This window comes from Phocoena sinus, chromosome 4 (assembly GCF_008692025.1).
Source record: "Phocoena sinus isolate mPhoSin1 chromosome 4, mPhoSin1.pri, whole genome shotgun sequence".
NCBI classification, from domain to species: Eukaryota; Metazoa; Chordata; class Mammalia; order Artiodactyla; family Phocoenidae; genus Phocoena; species Phocoena sinus.
This window is the reverse complement of record NC_045766.1, coordinates 77,117,193-77,141,157: the sequence shown is the minus strand read 5'-3', so window position 1 is coordinate 77,141,157 and position 23,965 is coordinate 77,117,193. Positions and strand designations below refer to the sequence as shown.

The 23,965-nt window shown below is 37.6% G+C and overlaps 1 protein-coding gene across 1 annotated transcript in view; it reads left to right on the top strand.

The window, feature by feature from the left end:
• Positions 1-23,965, top strand: part of SLC15A2 (solute carrier family 15 member 2) — a 58,163-nt gene that overhangs the window by 16,862 nt on the left and 17,336 nt on the right. The window contains exons 3-9 of the mRNA XM_032631329.1: positions 4,288-4,462; positions 6,298-6,385; positions 6,985-7,126; positions 15,253-15,345; positions 16,444-16,543; positions 18,374-18,464; positions 18,750-18,827. Coding sequence (XP_032487220.1) covers positions 4,288-4,462; positions 6,298-6,385; positions 6,985-7,126; positions 15,253-15,345; positions 16,444-16,543; positions 18,374-18,464; positions 18,750-18,827 — 767 coding nt within the window. The remainder of the gene's footprint in view (positions 1-4,287; positions 4,463-6,297; positions 6,386-6,984; positions 7,127-15,252; positions 15,346-16,443; positions 16,544-18,373; positions 18,465-18,749; positions 18,828-23,965) is intronic.

The window sequence follows — 23,965 nt, the reverse complement described above, 5'->3', positions numbered from 1 at the left end:
GATGGTATGGAAAAACCTGAATGAACTTTTTGGCCAACCCAATATTTATTATAAATAAATATTTATTACAAATATATATAATCTTACCTGGGTGGTGGTTGTGTGAGTTACACATATGTAAAAAATAGTGGAGTTTTATACTTAAGATTTGTGCCTTTTAAGTTACGTTTAATTTTAAAAGTCCACAAACAAAATCAGTAGATCTTACAAACTTACAAGAAGGGGACAAACAACTCAATAGAAAAAAGGGAATGAATCTTCAGTTTTGAAAATTATAAAAACATTTTTGTCACAGTAATCTCACTTCTAGAAATTCATTCTACAGATACATTTGACTTATTTGCAAGGTTATTATTACAGTATTATTTATAATTGCAAAAAACTTTAAAAATCTGAATGTGAACCTTTTTTTATTGATTTTTGAAGTGATTTATATACTCTGGACACAAATCCTTTGACAATACATGTAATATGAGTATTTTCTCCCACTTTGTGAGTTGTCTTTTTGCTCTTAATGGTATCTTTTGGTGAACAAAAAAGTTATTGATTTTTTTTTTTTTTTTTTGGTACGCGGGCCTCTCACTGTTGTGGCCTCTCCCGTTGCCGAGCACAGGCTCCGGACGCGCGGGCTCAGCGGCCATGGCTCACGGGCCCAGCCGCTCTGCGGCATGTGGGATCTTCCCGGACCGGGGGACGAACCCGTGTCGCCTGCATCGGCAGGCGGACTCTCAACCACTATGCCACCAGGGAAGCCCAAAAAAGTTATTGATTTTAATACTGTCCCGTATATCAATTCTTTTTCTTTTATGGTTACCATATTTTATGTCTTATTTAAGAAATCTTGGCTTATCCACAGCCATAAAGATGCTCTCTTACGTTTTCCTCTAAAAGCTTTAATTTTTTAAACTTTGACAGTTAGATCTGTAATCTATATTGAATTGGTTTTTATGCATGGTGTAAGATATATTTACACCATGCATAAAAACATGGGTAAACATATTTTTTTCCATATGAGTATCTAGATGGTGTGTTTTTTATTTTATTTTGTTTTTTTGTTTGTTTGTTTTCTTGCGGTACACGGGCCTCTCACTGTTGTGGCCTCTCCCGTTGCGGAGCACAGGCTCAGCGGCCATGGCTCACGGGCCCAGCCGCCCCGCGGCATGTGGGATCTTCCCGGACCGGGGCACGAACCCGTGTCGCCTGCATCGGCAGGCGGACTCTCAACCACTGCACCACCAGGGAAGCCCTAGATGGTGTTTTTTAGTTAAAAACACCGTCATTTCCCCCACTGCACTGCAGTGTCACGTTTGTCATAACTGATGCCTCAGTATATGTGTGGGTCTTTTTCTGCACTCTATTCTGTTGCATTGGTTGCCTTATCTATCTTTGTGTCTGTTCCACTCTGTTATAATTACTATAGCTTTATAATAGGTCTCCTACTGGTTAGTGCAAATCCTCCACTATTGTTCTTCAAGATTGCCTTTGCTATTCTTCACTTTTTGTATCTCTATATGAATTTTAAAAATCAACTTGTCATTTTCTACACTCACAAAACCTGTTGGATTTTGTGTTGCAATTATAGATTGATTTGGGGATTACTGACATTTTTGCTGAGGCTTCCAAATCATGAGCATGGTATGTCTCTCCATTTATTTAGATCTTTAATTTCTTTCAATAATGTTTTAAGAGTGGTTAGTGTTGATGTCTTAGACATCTTTCAATAGATTTATTCCTAGGTATTTTTTATGCTTTTAGAGCTGGTATAATGTTTTAAATTCCCTTTTCTATTTGTTTTTGCTGATATTTAAATACAATTTGTTTCTATGTGATTATTTTGTATTCATAAACCTTGCTAAACACATGTTCTCTTTTAATTTCATATTTGCCTCTTCTCTCTGACTATATTAGTATCTGTCATTTTCAGCCTCCTTTTTGTACATGATTGTAAAATGTCACTCTCTTCTGTCATAATCATTGAGGTCACAAATATTTTTTACTCTTATCACTGATATTTTAGATTCTTTCACTCTGTTATTTTTTTTTTATCTTTCAAGAGTTTGTACTCATTTCTATTCAGGAATTGCTTTTCTCTTTGATCTTTTCCCTTTTATCCTTCTATCTGATTTCAACTTAGCAAAAATGATGGTGTACAAGAGGCATCTTGATAAGATAGAAAAGGCTCTAGAATAGGTCTTGGAGGCTGGGAGGCTCTTCTGTAATATTCTTCAGGCTAGACTAGGAAAGGGATTAAAAACCAGTGTTCACCAAATCCCTATTATAAGAATTACCAGAGATGCTTATTAAAAATACAAGTTCTTAGATACCTACTTAGATCTATTCAATAAGACTTTTCAAAGCAAAGGCCTGTAAATTGTGTGTGGTGTGTGTGTGAATTGCTGTGAAAATTTGTAGTTATAAGTATATATACAAATATAAATATATATGTAAATATATATATCCCTAAGTGATTTTTAGCATCAGGGAAGTTTAGTTTATGTAGGACAAGATTAAGATTCCTTCCATCTCTGATACTATTCGATTTTATAAATGCTAGCATGGTATTGCCATAATCAAAAGAAGAATTTCACCTAAACAAACGAGTATCAGAGAACCAATGCCAGTACTCTAAAGTCTGGTATTTAGGGCACCTATAAGCACAAATGAATTGGTGCCTTGCCTACCGGTGCTATTCCATCTGCTCTGAGAGATCAAATGCTATTCCAGAGGTACAAGGCCAGAGCAGGGGGAGCCGGTGATATAATTAGATCTTAAAAGCATCTGTGCCTCTAGTGGTTAATTTGACTAGTAAGTTTTGACTGTTCATTTGTTTTGTATCCAGAGTCATTAAACAAACTAGGTCAGAAAGTGCAGTAGTTCCTGAAAGAATAACTGTAGCTTAATCATTAATGTCACAAACAGAAATGAAGTGGACCCTTCTTTGGGTAAAGGTTGATGGGAGAGAAGCAGGAGGAGGAGTGAGTAGGAGCTGGGGAAACATGGTCAAAGTCTAAGATGGAGTTTAGGGAGGAAAGGGTAGAGTTTCTCCTGGTCTTACTTGTCAATAACTCAAATAGGTAATGTAAGAATTTTATGAGGGAGAGAGTCATAGGTTATCATATTCTAAATAAAATAATTCATTCTCCTGTTTCCTGACTTCTTTTTTGGTTTAGTCCTCATTTTTCTTATTGCTCTCTAGCCATTCTTTTCCTTTTTCTTTTGATTGACATCTAGATGGGCACCGTACTCTCTTGTTCTTTTACCTCTTTGACTTAGCAAAAATAATACTGTCTAAAATGTATCTATCATTGTCATCTCTGTTCTTGTTCCTCCTCTGATAAGAACTAAATATTATATTCTGGAGTCATTTGGGAGTCCATTCACTGAAAATTAAGAAATATGATGTTTATAATGGTTCCTAGAAAATAACTGGCTTATAATTTTTACACAAACTAAATTTTATTTACTAATTAAATGATGGATTCATCTTGAAGTGAGAAAATGAAAACACAGGGAATGAATTTAGCAAAGGAGAAGAATGATTCCTAAATGTACATCACCAACCCTTTCCTTTTGTTTTCTTCAGCTCCACCTCTTTAATTGCTTATAAGACATTTCTAGTTGAACTTTATTATGCTGAAAACCAAAAATCAACATTTTTTGTATCTCTCCAAATTCTGTTTGGAGATAACTTTCCCTCTTCGATGCATTTCATTTCCCCTACATTGCTATGTTTTTATTTCCATAGTTTCCATTCCTAAGTAATGACCACAGGCATTACTGATACTAATCTGTAGTGGCATAGTGAAAATTCCAGATCTGCCACTTACTGGCCACATGACTTTGGACAAATTACATAACCTCTTAGGACATTAGTTCCTATAAAATGGGGATAGTAGTAAGAATTAGAACATGTAGATATATATGTGTGTGTGTGTGTGTGTGTGTGTGTGTGTATAAACCTTCCCCACAATAGGTGTGCAATAAATGGTAGCTATTATTACCCTGAAATCGATTTCAAAATCTGCTCTAAGCTATGTTCCAGACATTGTGTTCTTAACTAATTTTCACTCATTTGAAATTTTCCAGCATTATACTGTCTCATCCCATGATGTGTTATTCTCACTTCCCTGTGACATAAATGTTCTTTTGAACTAGTCTCTGAGACCCAATCCTTCCTTTCTCTATAGCTTTCTGCTTTGCAGGCGGCTGCTGACGCCTGACACCCACAGGGTTAAACCTAGTTGCTGAAGCCACCCCCTCTTCCCCTCCCAGTCCCCCTTTTCACAGTAGCCTGGCAGCTGTCCCAACTGCCTACCGAAGCCAAATGCTTGAAGAGAGAGAGAGTAAGGAGCCAGCCATGAATCTCTTCCAGAAAAATGAGTTCAAGGAAACTCCTTTTTTACCTGTCTCCCCTGAAGAGGTACCACCTCGACCCCCCAGCTTTCCAAAGAAGCCATCTCCGGTGAGTCTTCAGATTCAGTTCTGTCTCTGGTAGGAACAGACTTACTCCTTTGGTTCTCCTCCTTGGCCCCTGGAGCTTCACGCTGAGTTGTGTTAGAGTATTAAAAACTATTCTCTCTTGGAGTTAGAATTAACCTGTAAACCAAACCTAAACAGAAGTTTCCTTTAACTTAGGAGAGGAAGCAGCAGAAAGAGGTAGAGTTCTTCAGTTGGTATCCAGGACTTGGCTATATTTCATTGTATATTCTGAGTTTCTCTGGGGTGGAAAAAAAGCAATTTGAATGTCCAGGGAAACTTGGCAAGTACTCCTTTCTGGAGAACTGTGTGTGATTGTTCTTTCTTCACCAAAAAAAAATCTCAGCCCTTAGTTTCCCCTGTGCACAGAATCTATGCTGACCACCAAGAGAAGTTTTAGAATAGATCTAGTTTCTGTTACTGTGTTCCAGTTTACAGTGGGAGAAAGGACAGAGAAACAAGGAAGTAATAATAATGTTTTACTTTATACACTTGTTAAAGCACTTGCCAATTCTTATTCAATCCTCATATCAAAATCCTGTAAATGGAGAGGATACAGACATACTAGCCAGTATTTACTGAATTCTTACTACAGACAAAGAGGTAACTGTAGTAGTATTCTAGAGGTGGTAGTTTCTTTGGAATAACAAAACTGAAGTATAAAGCCAAGTATAGTGACATGGCCTGGATCAGTATGTTAACACAGCCAGTGACAGTGTTACATAGCTAGTAGAAATGTGTTAACTAAACTTCAGGTTGCATGATTCTCGAACTGTGAGCTGGGAAGGTAATAAGACTAATTCATATTGTCTTCCAAGCAAGTTTTTATCATACGTTAATGTATATTAATATTTTGGAGGGTTGTTTTTATATATCCATGTGGATAAAAGAATGAATACATTAATTTATTTAGTTATACATTTTCTGGTCCCAAAGAATTTGAGGCTGCTTACAAAGATGTATGTACATCTTATGAATAAGAAAAGGCAATAAAAATCTCATGATAAGATTCGATTGAACCAAGACACATATCTCCATCCCCCTCTCATATTGACTGGGCTATCATAATGGGTAAGGATTTGAAATAATACATGATGTTCCTTTTATTCTGACTGATACAGTGCATGAAATAGCGTAGTCCTTTTAATGCCCAAAAGGATTAGCATGAAAATGTTATAGAATCTCTCTTTCATAGAAAGAATGGCCATTTAATTTGACAAGATTTAAGAACTCTCTGCCCAAGGTCAAGGTGATCAGTCATTTTACCTTTAGCAATCTGTACTAGGCTCTGTGCCTGGCTTCAGTAGCCACTGAATGGGAAACCTTCATGTTGCTAGGATTTTTCCCAGCACAGTGAATGGGGCAAGTGGAAACAGAAAGGTTAATCCGCACAGTGGAGCTAAGCAGGATACTGACATGTGAGTGTGACTGCCTGGACATCAAGTGCTCCATAGGCCAACTCTTTGTTCTGTTCCTGAAAATAAGTATGATTATTCTCCTCCTCAGAGCCCCAGGCTTTTCATTTAGTACTTGTGGGAAGATGAACAGGTCCTGGTGTCTAGTATCAAGGAATGCCTGAGCAGTTTCATGTTAAATGAATTGAGGAACAAAGTAATATTCAGAATAGCTTCTCACTGCTAAATCAGCGATGCAAGCACTTTTAGTGTGATACTGGCTGTTTCATGAAGAGCAGGGGCCATTGTTTCACATGACCTATCATGGCAACTTAAAATAAATGATTTTTTTCTGTTGTGGAGCAATCTAATGGTTTAAACAGGGAAATACAGTTCATGCTTGAACCATTGCCTTTTTGTTTCTTAGAAAATCTGTGGCTCCAACTATCCACTGAGTATTGTCTTCATTGTGGTGAATGAATTCTGTGAGCGCTTTTCCTATTATGGCATGAAAGGTAATTTTGTGTCCCTGAGTCCTACTCTTCTCCACTCACTCTCACCCCATGTTTGTAACAACCTATCTCATATGCACTTATTTCCCTTATCTACTCTTTCTGCCTTCATCCAATTGGTCCTTTCCTTTGGTGAAGACTTCCAAAAAATGCCTCACAGGATTTCACCTACTAACTCATACAGGCCAAGAACAGAAAGACCAAGTGGAAATCAGAACACAGCCTATGAAAATATAAGTGGAAAAACTCTCATCATCGACATTCCATTCTTCATTTCTGTTCCTCGGGTCTATGGGTTATATCATTGCTGGGAAGGAGAAGGAAGGGATATTAGAAGCCCCATGTTATCTTTTGGATTGGCCTAAATGATGCTATGTACTCCTCATAGGGAGGAGTATTGCATTTGTATACTAAGCATAGCCCCATTTACTCCCACAACTCCAAGGGGCCCTGCTTCTACTGCCCAGCAATCACCCCTCATCACTTCACTGACAGGAGTGTTGAAGGTCAAGATCAACTTCAAAGACCATATCAAATGTTCTTCTGCTCCATAAATCATTTTAATGCATCTATTTTGTTTTGTCTCTCTTTTTTTGCTTCAGCTGTGCTGACCCTGTATTTCCTGTATTTCCTGCACTGGAGTGAAGACACTTCCACATCTGTATACCATGCCTTCAGCAGCCTCTGTTATTTCACTCCCATCCTGGGAGCAGCCATTGCTGACTCATGGTTGGGAAAATTCAAGTAAGGATGATGGGAGGTCACAGTCCAAGAAGCTGCGCATATTAATTGTGCAGAGACTATCACTTCTAGCCTCTTGCTTCCAAGCAAGAACATGCTTATGTCATCCATGACAAATAAGAATCTCTCTCAGACTGACAATACAGAAAGGTTTTGTCTCTTCATTATCAGTTTTTCCAATATTTCTATACCCTTTTCTGTCAGCAGGGTTTTTTTCTTTTATCTAATTTTAATCTTCCATTCTGTAATTTAAGACTAGTTCTTGTTCTGATCTCAGGTGATAGAGATTGCTACCCACAAGAAAATTTATAATTCAATGTAGTTATTTAATATACTATCCATCTCTTCTCTAGATTGAGTCATCCCAACACTTTTACTATCTTCTTATGAATCCCTCTTTTTAGCTCTTTTACCATCTCTGTTTCTCTTCTCTAACCTTCTGTAGTTTATTTCTTAATAAATATCTTCATGAATTAGACTAATGGTCTATTCAGTTCAGTATCTTTTAAGTCCCTGAAAATAGCACCAAGAGATATGTTTGGAATAGTGTTATTTTTGTCCCCTATAACATCATTCTCATGGGCTAGAGATGGCTCTTAGATATCCATCACTCAAGTATTTTCTGTGGACTTGTCATCTATGGAATTGTCTAAATTAGCATTTCTCAAACTGCATTCTGTTGAAAATTGGTTGTATAGGATCTAATGAATGTTATATGGGAACATAAAGCTCTCATAGTCAAATAAGTTTGGAAAATGCTAGGCTGAATAAAGCTAAAAAGGTATCTTTACTGCATGACTTCTTACAGCCTTTAACTTGTGAACTCATACTATAAAATATCCAAGAGGAGGTTATGGTATGTAGTATTTTCCAAACTTATTTAACCGTGGAATATTTTTTCAGGATTTCTTGTGGACCTAGTGTTCACAAGGAATCCTTGGTTTCTATCTCACTTTGGCCTAGATATATTCATTCTTCTAAAGTTTTTAATCAGCACCCAATATAGCACTACAACCACAACTTAGTACTAAACACAGTTTCTTGCCTTGGGAAAGATATGGCAGGTGGCTGAGATCTATATTTGCTCCTTATGTAGTAGTAGTTACCGAGTCCATCCAGATAGAGGGTTGGCACTATGTGCAGAAAGAAAGTATAAACCATGGTATATAGTCTTCATTCAGTTATAGAATAAAAGACTCACATATATCACGTAGTAATTTTATTTATTTTTAAAACGACTTCCTTTAAGATTGAAAAAGTATAGATCTGAGATTTGGTAAGTAATAGCTTCCTGACTATTTCAGAGGAAATTTAGCAACCTCCACTTGTGCCCTCAATCTCAATCCTTTATGAGGTACTTTTAATTTTTTTTGAATTTATTTTTATTGAGGTATAACTTACATAAAGTACACAAATCCAAAAGCCTTAAATGTACAGCTGGATGAATTTTTACAAATGTATCACCGTCACCTAGATCACTCTCCTTGGTGTCTTTGTACCCTCAATACCTCCATCTCTTTCCTTCAAATTCTTCCTCAGAGACACTCTTGTCCTGTACCTAAAAGCAAGGGCAAATATGAGACCTTTAAACAAACAAAATTATTGTTAACCTTTCTTTTTCTATCTTCTTTGTCTTATTACCACTACCTTCAGATTTTTAAAAGAATCACTTATTATTTGTTGCCTTCCTTTCTCACTCTTCATTATCACTCCTTAGGGTAGAGTAATGTAATGCAGTGCAGTAGAATCCAATTAGATTCAACTTAAGCTGATCGGGTTTAATTCAGTAAATGTTTATTGAGCAACTTCTATTTGTCCAAAGAACCATGAGGGATAAAAAGATGAATAAGACATAATACCTGCTTCATGGTGTTCATATTCAACTAGCTTTAATACAAAGCAGATTACGGTAAGTGAAATAATATATAGTATGTCATCTTTTTATCCTATTGAAATTCTTCTCTCTTAGATCACTGGTAATGATCTCTTTGTTATCAAACCCAGTGGTCTTTTCTAAATTCTTCTTCACTTTGAACATGTTTTAACATTTTAGTCTGTTATCACTCCTAAATTCTTGAAACTTCCTGGGCTTCTCTAACACTGTATTTTCTGGTTCTTTTACTTTTTTGGATTCTTCCTTATTTGGCTTTTCTTTTGCTTTTTGTTTACTTTACTCTTTCCTGAATGTAGGCATTTCCCCAGTGTATACCTTTTACCCTCTTCCCTTTCTCCAGATTCTCCCTTAGCAGGCTCTGCGGTGTCAGTTTTACCTATATGCTAATGGCTCCTCAAACTCTGTAATCTTAACCTGTCACTCAAGCGCCCTTATGCATTATAACTGCATGTTAGCATTCATCTCCTGGATATTCCACCTTATCCTCTCTCCTAGCTTTCCTATACTCCCACATCCAATCAGTTTTCAAATTCTGCCAATTCTATTTCTATAATCTCTCTCACATTCTCCCTCCTCAACACTGAATCCCATGGCCATCAATCACCACTACTCTAGTTTTGGTTTTCATTAGCCTCTAAATTGGGCTATTGAAATGGACATGTATGATGTTTTCATTGCTTCCCATATCTTTTGTTCACAATTGAGTCTATGCACTACTGTCAAATTAATCTTCCTAAAAGAAATCTCTGTTCATATTACTACTCTGCTCAAAAATTTCTGCTAACACACTGTCTACTAATCTCATCCAACTTACCTTTCTGCTCTTATTATCATACTCCCTTTCAAAAATGTACACTAGAGAAAAACAAAATACTAATACTTACCTAATGATAAACAGGGACATTTCTTTTCCATGTCTGTTTGCATAGTTTCTACTTCATGGAATCTCCTTCCTCCCCAGCCTTCTATGTCCAAACCCTTTAAGGCTCAGTTCAAATTCCACCTATGCAGTGGAGTATTCTCTGCCCCTCACCTTTCACCACTAGCCAGAAGTAATCTAAAGTTCTCTGAACTCCTTATTTTTTACCCTCATGTGACATTTACCAAACTCTGTCTTATCATAACTATTGTATATGAATTTAATACCTTCTTCAGACACTTAGAAAACAAAGTCTCATTTATATTTTTATCCACAGCACCTAGAACAGTGCCTGGTACATAACAGGCCCACAGCACAGCAAGTGTTTCAATTAATAAATTTAGTCACCCTCAGATACTCAAATGTAGGCACAAGACTGAGGTAGGTGTGGGCAGGTGTGAAGATGACTTATTTTGTTGTGGGTATTGTGATTGCTTTTTTTTTTTTTTAATCTCTACTTCAGCTACTTTTTTAAAATAAATTTATTTATTTATTTTTGGCTTAAAACCAGATTCATTTATTATATCACAATTCTGTAAGTGAGAAGTTGGAGCCAGTCAGTTGGCTCACAGGTCTGGGTGTCTCCTAGGTTGGACTCTGGGTAATAATCTACCACCAGCCTCATTCGTTGTTGGCTGAATTCATTTCCTTGTCATTGTAGGTGCTTATTTTCTTGCCATCATTCAGGTGGAGGTGTCTTCTTTCCTTGACACATGGTTCTTTCCATATTCAGGCTATCAGTATGGTATATCAAACCCTTCTCGAACTTTGAATCTCTTCCCCTTCTGTTACCAGAGAAAAGTCTCTGCTTTTAAGGGCTCATATGATTAGATCAGGCTCATCTAGTTAATCTCACTATCTTACTGTCAATTGTGTCATATAATATAACATAATTAAAGAAGTGACATCTCATTATAGTCATAGGTTCCAGGGATTAGGGTGAGACATCACTGGCACCATGGCATATGACAATAAGGGGTAGTGACAAAGAGCATTCTTATGTCAACATCTGCTTTGTGCCTCAAGAGTAATAGCCTTGATTACCTTTGACACTTGATAATAATAAAAGAAATATTTTAGGTCTTCCCTGGTGGTGCAGTGGTTGAGAGTCCGCCTGCCGATGCAGGGGACACGGGTTCGTGCCCCGGTCCGGGAGGGTCCCACATGCCGCGGAGCGGCTGGGCCCGTGAGGCATGGCCACTGAGCCTGTGCTCCGCAACGGGAGAGTCCACAACAGTGAGAGGCCCGCGTACCACAAAAAAAAAAAAAAAAAAAAAAAAAATTAAATAATATGGGCATTTTTATTTGATGACAACATTTTAAATTAATTCCTGAAATAGAAGAACACCAACATTTGTGAAAATATGAGAAAAGTTCTGTCCATTTATAGTAAAGAAAATATTTCCTCTTTTTGAACAAAGATGATTTTTTGAAGCTGTGTAAAAAAAGAAATAGGATTATAAAAATATCTAAGTCCCAAGGTTCCAATGATTCTGCTAGGTGTGTGACTTTCTGGATAGTTTCCTTTTTCCTAAGGAAGGAGCTATTTGAGCATCGTGTAACTTTCCACCATTAATTCTCTTGGAGCACGAAATTATCACCTCTGTGTATCCTCTGCACTGCATCCACGGCAACCACACTCACATATTAAGGTAGCAGGCCCAGCATTTATCTATAAATTTAGAGCCTTTCTTACTGTGAAAACATTATGGACTAATAAAAAACATCTAGGAATTGTTATGAGTTGCCTGAGATACTTTCCCCATAAATTTTTAAATTATTACTTAATTTTGATATTTCTTTCTTTGGAAATAGATTCTCTGTTGATTTTACAAGAAACCATAAATTCTTAAGGAGTGATCAGTCAACTGTTTGCTTTGCACTATTTCAAGCAAACGACAATATTACATGACAATAAAGCAGTGAACTTCTTAAATTAGACATGTGCATTAAAACAAACCCTTCCTGGTTGGAAACCCAAGTGACTGTCATTAGCCACTTTAGTATCACAGCAGGTTACACAAATTATTATTACATTTAATTAGCATTCTGACAAATTGAGGAATTCTTTACCTGCATTCAGATTACATACAGAAAATGATTTGAAAGCATTTCCTGCTGTGAAAACACTAAAGCAAATCAAAGAAATCAGCTCCAATCTTATCTTTATCTTGACTGTGTTGGGTCTTCGTTGCTGTGTGCGGGCTTTCTCTAGTTGCGGCGAGCGGGCTTCTCATTGCGGTGGCTCTCTTGTTGCAGAGCATGGGCTCTAGGTGCATGGGCTTCAGTAGTTGTGGCACACGGGCTCAGTAGTTGTGGTGCACAGGCTTAGTTGCTCCGTGACATGTGGGATCTTCCCGGACCAGGGCTCGAACCTGTGTCCCCTGCACTGGCAGGCGGATTCTTAACCATTTTGCCACCAGGGAAGCCCTGTGGTTGCTTTTTAAATAACAAAACTCTTTGGGGATGAATTGGTATCTCTTTCTGAGAGAAAGTGAGTTGGAGAAAACATGAGTAACTTGTTCTATCGGAGTGTGTGTGAGCTCACATGTACAAAAACAATGATGACAGCAACATAAGAATATAAGTATTTAAAACTCCTCTCCTTTTCTTCAGATGTTATCTTCAGGATGAAAAACATCCTATAACATTAGAAACATCTGAATTTAGTAAACAACTTCTATTAAAAGTGCTTCCTCTGTTTGCAGTCACAGAATCATAGCTTTGTTAAGAGAAAATGGGTACCCAGGGTCCCTGACTCTTGTATAAGGAACTCGCTATGTCAGGAAAGAGGTGAACCTTCCTTCAGGGCTACACACAGGAAAGAGTAGCCAGTGGATATACAATGGAAAAGAAAATTTTTAAGCATGGACACTGGATTTTCATTATTTCTATAAACATCTACTGAGAGGGTTAATTACATGCTCAGATGCAATTTTTTTTTTTTTTTTGCGGTACGCGGGCCTCTCACTGTTGTGGCCTCTCCCATTGCGGAGCACAGGCTCCGGACGCGCAGGCTCAGCGGCCATGGCTCACGGGCCCAGTTGCTCCGCGGCATGTGGGATCTTCCCGAACCGGGGCACAAACCCGTGTCCCCTGCATCGGCAGGCGGACTTTCAACCACTGCGCCACCAGGGAAGCCCCAGATGCAATTTTTGATGCTTAGTTGCTTTTAAGAGAGAATAACATTTTTAGTCATAGTCCCTAGTGTTGGTTTTTACCTTGTGACCTGTGCCTATTACTCTGGACTCCTGATCATGGCAATCACTAAAAGCCACTCTCTTAAATGTGTTTATTGCCAAATATGCTTTTGGATGTCTTCTCTACAATTTCTAGGGTTTTTTTGAGTGTGTCTATAGCATGTCCTTCCCCCACTATTTTTTTTTTTTTGTCTCATCAGAGCTGACCCTCTTAATGCTAGGTCTCTTCCTCTGCCATCAGAGGAAGTATGTATAATAATATATGCCTACTGCACATACTCCTTCTCAGTTCCTAAGCTTTAATTAATGTCTCTGGCTTTTGATATTCTTACAGTTAAATAAAATTTAAAACTTCTTTCTCTTCCCTTTCCTTTTTCCACATTAACTTGTTCATGATAAAATTGAAGGAATGCTGGGCTGTAAGAAAGTGGAAGTTCTAGACCTAGTCCTAATACTAATTAGAATGTCACCTTAAAAATATCCTTTGACTTCTCTGGATTTCACTTTCCTCATTTGCAAATGGAAGATTGGTCAAGTCTATCTAAAACAGATCTGTGTCCTGTGGTTGGGATTGTAATGACCCCAGTGACTCCATTTCAAATGCAGAATTTCCAAGTCTCTCTTGACTTCTCTCTCCTTCTGTTAAAGTTCTCTGCCATTAGCTTCCTGTCTTATATTCTTCACATTCTAGACTAATTCCCTGAATCTTTCACCTAGAAGGTTGCCTGTTTTCCTTTTAAGGCACTTACACTTCTCTCATTCATTTAGTCCAACAACCTGATATTGCCCTGTTCTCCCAACGCAGACTATCACTCCAGCTCAGACTCCTTTTGTTTTTTCTCTGTGATGATTTAGCATAGATCATCTATTTTGTGTTCATAATTTTTGGCCTTTTTTTCAGTCCCTTTTTATTCCCTTTCTTTCTATTCATTCTTTTTATTCCAATGAAGGAAACTTTTCTCCAGAAGACACTACAAGGCCTTTTGGAAAAGGCTGCCCCTTCCCCTAATATTAATTAGCCCTGGTTTAGTCACTCAGCTTTCTTATCCCCTGCTTCCCATTATAAACCCTCTAAGATCCCTTCCCTGGAGAGCCAACCTAGGAAGATTAGGCATTTAGAATGAGAAACCCACATTCTGAGATTTCTGACATCTCCAGCCTCTCTCTGCTACCTTCATTCCATTCTTTATATTCCACATTAGCATATAACACTTCAAAGTCACAGAAGTAAGCTATATAATTTCCAAGGTTCCTTCTAGTATTAATATTCTACTTATATAGAGAGAGAATACTGGTGTCCTAATACAAATAATACACATTGTATATTTGGTAGTATGCCGTGTTTCAGTGTGTATATCTCTACATATGTTCTTACTGGAATTCCTCACTCTTCTACTTCCTGTTTGTCATTCAGATTTTTTGGAAAAAACAGCATAACAACAAGTCCCTATCAACTGCATAAGCTATATCACTGGAAAGTCTGTTCAAAGACCCTGGTTCCTTTCTTACCCTTGGGAAATTGTCCATGAGGAAACTGTGGTGGGGATTACAATTAATCCAAGTGTTCAGACTGAACCTGAGAGCCCTTTACCTCTCTATATATCCCAGTGATTGTGTTTAGAGAAAGTTCTTTGTGTTAACCATCCCTTTTTTCCTGTTTGTGTGACATTCTTTCTTGACCCTTATGGATTTCTAGAGCCAAAGACATTCCTTGGAAGAAACCTCAGGTCAAAGTATCCTGTTCTTCTGGTTCTCCTTACTTAAAACATTATCGCTGGCTACAAATCCAACCTGGTCATGACATATCTACACAAGATCAGGGGTACTCGGTGTTTGTGTGGGGTTAGTGAGGGAAAAGAGAGAGCAGGTATGAGAAAGGAATGTCCATTATCTCTAACACTACAGGGTAAATAGTTACTGTCTCTTTTTCTAGACTGTTTGTTTCATTCACCATTATTATTTCTATTTGCATATCTCAGGTAATTCTTTCCTCCTCCACCCCCTCCTCCTGCCGCTCCATTTATCCTGGCACTGAGAACAGTATGAACTCTGAGTCTGTAATTACTCAAATCTCTGAATTCTGTTTGTAGACTGACTGATTTAACTCTCTCAACAGGACAATCATCTATCTCTCCTTGGTGTATGTGCTTGGCCATGTGATCAAGTCCATGGGTGCCTTACCAATACTGGGGGGACAAATGTTACACACGTGAGTAAAATCATGGAATAAACTAAACCACTTTTCCTCCATTGGGCAAGTAAATGTCTCACACATTCATTACAGATGTTTTTCTGTCTTCTTACCAATGATGTCCCTTTATTTTCCAATCTGTTTTAATACCAAATTGGTTAAGGAAAAAACTTTGACCAGTTGAACTCTCCTGCTTTATGTGAGCTCATTTGTTTTTATTAAATATCTGGGGACTAGTAGAATGCCCAGTTAGTATCCTTTTGATAAAAACTCTTCATGTGCTTGAAGACATTAAAACCTTCATGCCCTCCATATTCCCTCACCTATTCACCCATCCACACATTGTACCTTTACCAGAGTTAAAAAAAACTGTCTGTGATATTTCCTTATAATACATTGTAGAATTCATTTTCAAAGCTTGGATTATTTCCATTTATGTGTAGTTCCATATATTCCAGTTTCTCTCTCCCTCTTTATTAAGCTCTTGATGTTTATGATGCCAGAGACTCTGGATAGATTCTGATGTCTCTTGGTTCAGTCAGTAGAGAAGATTAGAGTTGTTCAAGAAGCAGGTCGTACATATTCATGTTTATACTGTGCCTATTTGTGTATTTTCCAATGAGTTAAGAATTTTGTTTGAAATTTAATAAATATTAGATACTTCCTTATTTTTGTCCCCTCAGAAATCAGTGACACTACTCCTTTTAGTTATGACTAGTTTAACATTTTATTTTGTGGTTACTAAGGATATGTGGGATAAGGGTTCACAAGGTCATTCTATTGAAGTGTCCCTTTGACTAAGACAAGATTGAGAACCAGTGCTTTAACTTTGGAGTTCCTTCAGTATCTGCTTCTATCTGTTGTGCACAAGGGGTAAATGAAACTATCAGGGACAAATCTCACCATGTAATGTATACTTTCTGGCAGAAACTCAAGGATTATAAGTGTACCTGAGTCTCCCCTAGGACTGAAGGCATATGGAAAATGCCCACAGTGTAGAAATGTGAAGGAGGTCTTTGCCCTTGTACACATTTTTTTTCTCTTGTAGCTCTATATTTTATTTCTACAGTTGTGTTTAGTATCAATATGGTTAGTACTCTCACCTCTCCATTTCAGAGTCCTATCAATGGTCGGATTGAGTCTAATAGCTTTGGGGACAGGAGGTATCAAACCCTGTGTGGCAGCTTTTGGTGGAGACCAGTTTGAAGAAAAACATGTAAGAGTCCTGTAATTTCTGTGTTTTTCAAGAATGTAGAGCAGGCATCAAACGGCAGGTAACCATTTGCCAAGATTGAAGTGATCCACTAGTCAGATCATATCTGAGGAGCTGTGTTCAGTGCTGGGTACTGGTCATTAATAGAGGGGAAAACTGCAACATTTCAAAGGAAAGTGACCAGGGTGGTAGATGGACTAAAAGATGCTCTTATGAAGAAAGGTTGAGGGAAATGGTGATATTTATAGCCTGGATAAGATAAGAATTAAAGAGAATATCTTAGCTGTCTATAGATATTTGAAGGATATCAGTAATTAAACCAAAGATCAATGGCTGAAAGCTATAGGAAGCTAGCTTCTGGTTTGATGGAAAGAAAAACTTCAAATAGTTGGAAGTAGCGAGTTTACTCTCACTTGAGGTACTTAAGAAGATACGTGGTAATTACTTTGGGAATGGGAGGTGATGAGTAGTACTGAGATGATTTAAGCATCTCTAGCTTTGAGATTCTATGAAAGGGGAAAAGGACCATTTGGAATAAAACAGAATGAGTTTCTCTAGATGAACCTGTCTGGATGATCATTCCTTCTTTTCCTAAATACTTGCCACTGTCAGTGGGAGGGGAAAACAGTATGAATAAAGGTAAAAATGGGCCTGTATAAGGAAGCAGTGACAACTAGGCAAGGGAAGTAGTCTATTCTTAGATCAGCCAACATTTCTAGCTTCCTCTTTTTTCCTCTCAGTTTTCTTTTTTGGCTGTCTTCATGTATTATTCCCTCTTCTGTAGCTGGTTACCATGTTTCTGGGTTTTCACTCTGTTCTTTCTCTGTGTCCTGTCTTCCTTCATGTCTCTAACCCTTCAGACCATTTGAGTTATTTTATATTCTTTATCTGCCTGAGGGTCCATAGATCATAATTGCTTGCTGACGTTGGAGAAATAACCAACCTCTGGCAAGTGGGATTCTATGCACAATGAACTATACCCATAGATTGGTGTAATGAGTTTAAATGGGGACCAGAAGAGGAAGCAAAACACACCATAAATAGAAAATGAGGATTGTGCTGATGTGTCAGGAAAAGATCTGGGTGTCAGAATGAAGCACAGAAGTGCACAATGAATAAAGCATCAGCAACTGTATTTGAAAATTGCTTCATTTTGTAACTGCTCCACAAAGATATTTCAATAATAGTACAAACCCACCTCCAGGTTTCCACCAGCCATTTCCAAGCCCACAGACATCCTTTTATACTCTTTGGCAGACTTCCCATAAACATTAGGTAAATTATCCTGTTTGACGGACAATTTACTCCACTGTCCCATGTTCTAGTCCTATTCCTACCACACATTCCACAAAATCAATTACTTAGTTTAATCACTCAATCACTTAATAAATTCAGTTAATAAACATTTATTGTCTGTAGTATAACAGGTACTATGCTAGTGGGGATTACAGAAAATAATAAGATACAATTTCTGCCCTAAAGGAACTCAACCTACAGAAAGAAACAGACATTTAATGCAAAGAAACTAATATTAGAATAGATATGTATAGGACACAGTACATAGGCATAGTGTACAAGATGATCATTTTTGCCAAGATAAAGGGGTAAAAAAATGTTAAAGATGCTTGTACTAGGGTTTGAAAGATAGGGAAATGTTTGTCTGGGGTCAGCGAGATATGTGTTAAAATATCTGATATGATATTCACATACACATTCTCAGAGGCAGTGCCTGAATCTGTCTCTGTGTATGTACCTCTCGCTTAGTCTGAACGTGAGGTAGGGCGTGGAGCTAGAAGGCATATTGCACTGATGATTTGGCCTTTTTTTTTTCAGGCAGAGGAACGGACTAGGTACTTCTCAGTCTTCTACCTCTCCATCAATGCAGGGAGCTTGATTTCTACATTTGTCACACCCATGCTGAGAGGTTGGTATCTTTTCTGAGGGACTCTGTATAAGCTTTACTCAGGCCAGCCAGAAATCTGTTCAAGGCTTCCTCCTGTCCATCTTCTCCTTTTATAAGGGTTTGAAAATCTGAGAGAATTTCTTTTAACCTTGCTTTGTCTGGCCCAAAAGAAGGATTGTGGATTAGGTGATGGGAAGAAAGAGGATGGCTATGTCTATGACCTCAAAAACCTGAGCTTACAGAATAGAACATCAAAGACTTAAGATTCCGAATTAATTTGTTTTGTTTTGTTTTGTTTTCCTGTAGGAGATGTGCAATGTTTTGGGAAAGACTGCTATGCATTGGCTTTTGGAGTTCCAGGATTGCTTATGGTGATAGCTCTTGGTAAGTGCAGTGGGGCAAAGGAAACTAATAGCCACTGATGCCTTCCACATGTAAAGGGTGATGTAAGCACTTTACACAAACTATTTCATTCAGTCCTCACACTAACCTATTAGGTAAGTGTTATTATAGGGGTTTTCCCTAGACGTTGGAGATAAATTAACTGAATAAAGTCAGAAACCTCAAAAAAAAAGTGCCCAAGGTTACATAACTAATAAGAAGTTTCCTAGAGAGCTTTAAGAAAGTGATCCCTGGACCCTATGTAGGACTAATTAAATCAGGATCTCTGTGGGATAAGGCCTTGGCATCTGTAATTTTTTAAGTATCTAGGTGATTCTAATGTGTAGTCAAGGTTGAGATGTACTGATCTACACTACAGTATATAATGAAGCAAGGAAAATAATTAATCCTTCCTTTTGAACTAGCTTATTTCATCTGATGATTATTTATCTGGTAATTGAAAGACTTTTAAAATTCGTTGGGCCTTTTAAAGTAGCTTCTAGGTTTAGCCGTTTCTGCCCTGCTCTGCAATGCTCCCAAGAAGTTTGCTCTTAAGCAAAGAGAATAAGAGGAGTTGGATAAGTAGGGGGAAACTGATGCAACTTAGATCAAGTGGCATTCTCTTTACCACAGGGAACCCAGCAATGGAAGTGGAAGGGGGATGTGTGTGTTGCTTAGTTTACACAGCCTAAGGGGAAACTTGGACATGATTGTTTCTAATCATTGACCTGGAAACCTGTTCTCACACTGAGCCTTTGGGTGACACCCCCCACTGGAAGATATCCAGTCCAAACACATAAAGAGCTCAATAGAGGATAAAGAGCCCAGAGACTCAATGTTCCATCTGATTATTTTCTACCGGGGGTTGGGGGGGGCGGCTAATATTATTATATCAGATTGCAATTCCAATTCCAAGGAAATTTATACGTAATTCCTGGAGCCCTGTGATAATACATTCTCTGCTTCCTTCTCCCTTTGAAGCCAAATATTTTCCTGGTTTTCCTCTGATTAGTACTATGTCTTTTTCTCTGGATCATTGCACAATAATATTATTTACATATCAGAGTAATTATGAAGATCAAAAGAGATGCTGTAATGGAAATGTTTAATAAATTATGAAATGTTAAATAAGTGTTAGCTGTCATCATTAGTCAGCTGCTTCAATTTTCTGGGTACTAATAAGTCAGTTCTCTGACTTTTCACTATAGTTTAATTTATTCATTTGATTTTTTTCACTCATTAATTTGATAGACATTGACTTAATGAGCCGTTTATGTGTCAGATTCTGTGCTAGGTTTTGGGGTCACACTGGTGAATTAGATAGCTACAGAATTCATGCTTTCAAAGAATTTATTTGGTCCAGCAGGAGGAGGGAGACAGATAAGAAAACAGGAAATTTCAATATAGTATGATCACTGTCACAGCTGGTGAAATACAGAGAAAGCTATAGGAACACATAAGAGGGATATCTGACTAAGACTTCCAGGGTCAGGAAAGAAATGATGTGTAAGGTAAGACCTAAAGGATTAGCAGCAATTAATTCAAAGATTAATCAAAGAAAAGATTGAAAGTGAAACAGAAATAGGACACGGTATCTGTAAGACAAGGAGATGAGAAATAGTAGGACATATTTGAAGGCCTTAAAGGAATTCAAATTGCCTGGAGCATAAATGGAAAGATAGAGAGGAGAAATTGACAGAAACTAGATAATGAAGGGCCTTTTAACCTACTAAGGAATTAGAACTTTATCAGGAGACTAGTAGGGAGCTTCAAAAGGATTTTGAATAGAGGAATGATGGTTAGATTTTTATTTTTCAGTGGTATTTCTGACTGTAATGTGGAGAAAAAATGGGTTAAGGGTGAGACAAGGATACCCTTTGTCTTGATTACTGAATTTTGGTACTCCCTTAAATTTTGTGCTCAAAGGTGAGTGCCTCACTTAGCTCACCCTCCTTGGCCCTGACAGAATTGACAAACTTGATATGATAAGATGTGTGAAAGTAAGGGTGAAGAAAAGCCAAGATTGAATGTAGGGCTCTGGCTTGAGCAAATGGTGGATAGTAGGGTCATTAACTGATAATAAGGAAGAAGAGGTTTGGGGCAATACTAATGAATTTAGTTTTGGACATGTTACATTTTAGATGTCCTTGGAACATTTAATTGGGAGTATCAAACATTTATTTGGAAATACAGGTTTAAAGTTCAGAAGAAATGTTTCAGCTATAAAGATCTGGAGCTATTAATATATGTATAGCAATTAATTCATGAAAATGGATGGAATAACTAAGAGATAATAAGAGTACGGTAAAAAGACAGCAAGGATAGAACCGTGAGGAACACTGGTATTTAAAAGACAGTCAAATGATCTAAGCACCAGGAATTAGAGATAAACAAGTTATGGTACCTATTTGCAAGGAATTTTATTTTCCTGGTAAAGATACAGATAAGTGAACAATGAAGTTCTGTTCACTGTGATAAGTGCAGAAATAATGATATCTACAAGGAAGTGCAGCAAAGGCATGAGTAACTAGGTTGCACTGAAGTTATTCAAATAAAGATTCACAAAAGAAAAGTTGGGGAATGGCTCTCCAGGTAGGAAAAAAACAGTGCAAATGGAGAGGCAAAAATTGTATTTTGAGAACCAGGGTGATTTCATTAATGCCAGAATCAAATTAAGGGGCAATCTCTATGGCATAAACCTTTAGAATAATGTTTCAAATTTGTATGGGAATGAGTCTTAATGTAACGAAAACTTAATAATGATTATTTTCTCCAATATATAGATTGTCAATTCTTTGTTATGTATTTATATTATTAAATGAGATTATTCAGTGTTGAGCATACCTTTATACAAGCCAGCATTTACTTGTAAGTTCTTGTATTTCCTTTACGATAAAAATGTGTTAAGGGTCAAATTTTGTATTTGAATTAGGTAAAGGGTTCAACAGTTAACAACAAAAAAAGACAGGCAAAGAGGGGAAACCCACAAATGAGACTAAGAAGGAATGGCCAAAGTGATAGTTGTTCTATCTTGGCTACCAAGAGGATTTCAAGAAGGGACTCATTCAGAGTAACAAATGTTACTGACTGGGAAAGCAAGATAAGGGTGGAAAATGTCCATTAAATATAGTGAAAAGAGGGTCATTGATTTGATGATATCATCTATGGTAGATTGGTGGAGATTCGAGACTAATTAGAGTAAATTGGGAAGTGAATAAGAGGGATGAAAGGGAAGACAGTATTTATAGCTGAAAGGCGACATGGAGTCAAGAGAGGATGTTGAGCATGCTTGAATGTCATTAGGAAGACTCCAGTAAAGAAACATGTTGAAGATGTAAGATAAAACAGTATAATCACTATGAAAGCACACATGGCACAATTGCCTTTATACAGGAGGAGGAACATCAATCACCCTCACCTAAATGGAGAGAGGAGAGGATGGGTGTGGATACAGAAGTTAATAGATTTGGTGGCAAGAAGTTGAGGGGGTTTTCATTTGAAGCTTTCTATCTTCTTTGTGAAGTAAGAGGCAACATCTACTAGTGGGAGGAGATGGTAGAGAAACTCAAGGTCCCTACTCAGCTTCTTTAGTTAAGTGGTCTTGAAATTTAAGTGTGAACTTGTCAAGGTCTTCCTTTTATCACTTCACTGTCACTTTTTAGACCAGAATTCCTGAGAATTTCAGCCTCTTTCTAGGATCATTCTTAGTTTCAAGAGCAGTCTATTTCCTGTCCAAAATCTTCCACTTATCTAGATACCTCTTTATCTGCCCACTGGTCTCCCAGGATTAGCATTCTTTTCTCTGAACTATTTTTTCTATCAACAGTAAGAAGGCTGTGGTAGGTAAAGGGTGCTATTTGGAGAAGCTTTGGGAAAACTGGAAGGATAAATAAAGAAAAAGTGGTAGAGTGAATCTGACTGAGAGGAATGGAGAAATTAGAAAGTTAAGATAGAGAAAAGTAAGGTGATTCAGGCATTCTAGATGTAAGGATATTGGAAATTGCTACTGGTCACTGAGAAAAGCATCTTGGGTAGAAGATCTACTAGAGGGGCATCTGGCTAGAGCTGGGAAGTCCATTCAGGAGGAAAGTACATCTGGGAGGGTACCAAGATGGAGGTTTCTCACGGATTTTAGTTAAATTTAATAAACTTGAAAAAAATTTACTTTTTTATAATTATAAAACTAATATCTCATTGCTGGTAAAATAAAGGAGAAAATAAGAAAATTAAATTCACCTATAGATAACTGTGGAGATGTGGTTAAAGGATAAAGATGGGCGTTGAGGGAAAGAGAATGAGCTCAAGAACAGAAATAGAACAGAAAATAATTTTTCATAGGAATGATAAATAGTGGTTAGAGGATAAGGTGCCAAATGGAGAATAATGAAAGGTAAAGTGGAAAGTGGTAGGTTGAGGGGGAGCTCCATTGCAGACAGGGGCCACCTCTTTTTTATCTTTATTACCAGTAGTATCTAGCAGAGTGTGTAATGCAAGAATGAATGAATGAGGTGCTTTATGGTGGTTAAGAGTATAGATTCTTGAGTCAGGCCTCAGGTCAAAAATGCAGTTTCTGGCACTTTCTTATACAGATTGCTTAATTTCTTTAATCCTTGATTTCTTCATGTGTAAAATAGAGTATTACATATTTTGTCAGGTTAAATCAGTACTGAATGTAAAATGCCTAACACTTTACATATAATAATAAATCTTCAAGAGATCATTAATGATAATAATAACCACCAGGATAATAATGAATTTGGGAAAGCCTTCCATGCCAGGAGTTTGGGCTTGTTAGGTAGGTCCTGGAAAAAGGATTTTAATTTGGCATCAGATAAAAGAAGAAGAGAACAGGACTGAGAAACTAGTTGGTGGCCATTTTGATAATGCAGGGTAGAAGTTATGAGGTCCTACACAAGAGTCACAGCAGTGGTGATGCAAAAGAGGGGGCAGGCAGGAAATGCACTGAAGACAGAGGGTCAGTGAAAGTTGCTAATATGTCAGATGTAGAGATGAAGAAAGAAGAGTGAGAATTCAAAGGTGACTTTCATTTCTGTGATAACAGGAAAGTCTCAACACTGACCATTTTGGCTCCCATAGTTTTTCTAACTCCAAAGTCAGATAGCGTCAGTCATTTCCCTCCC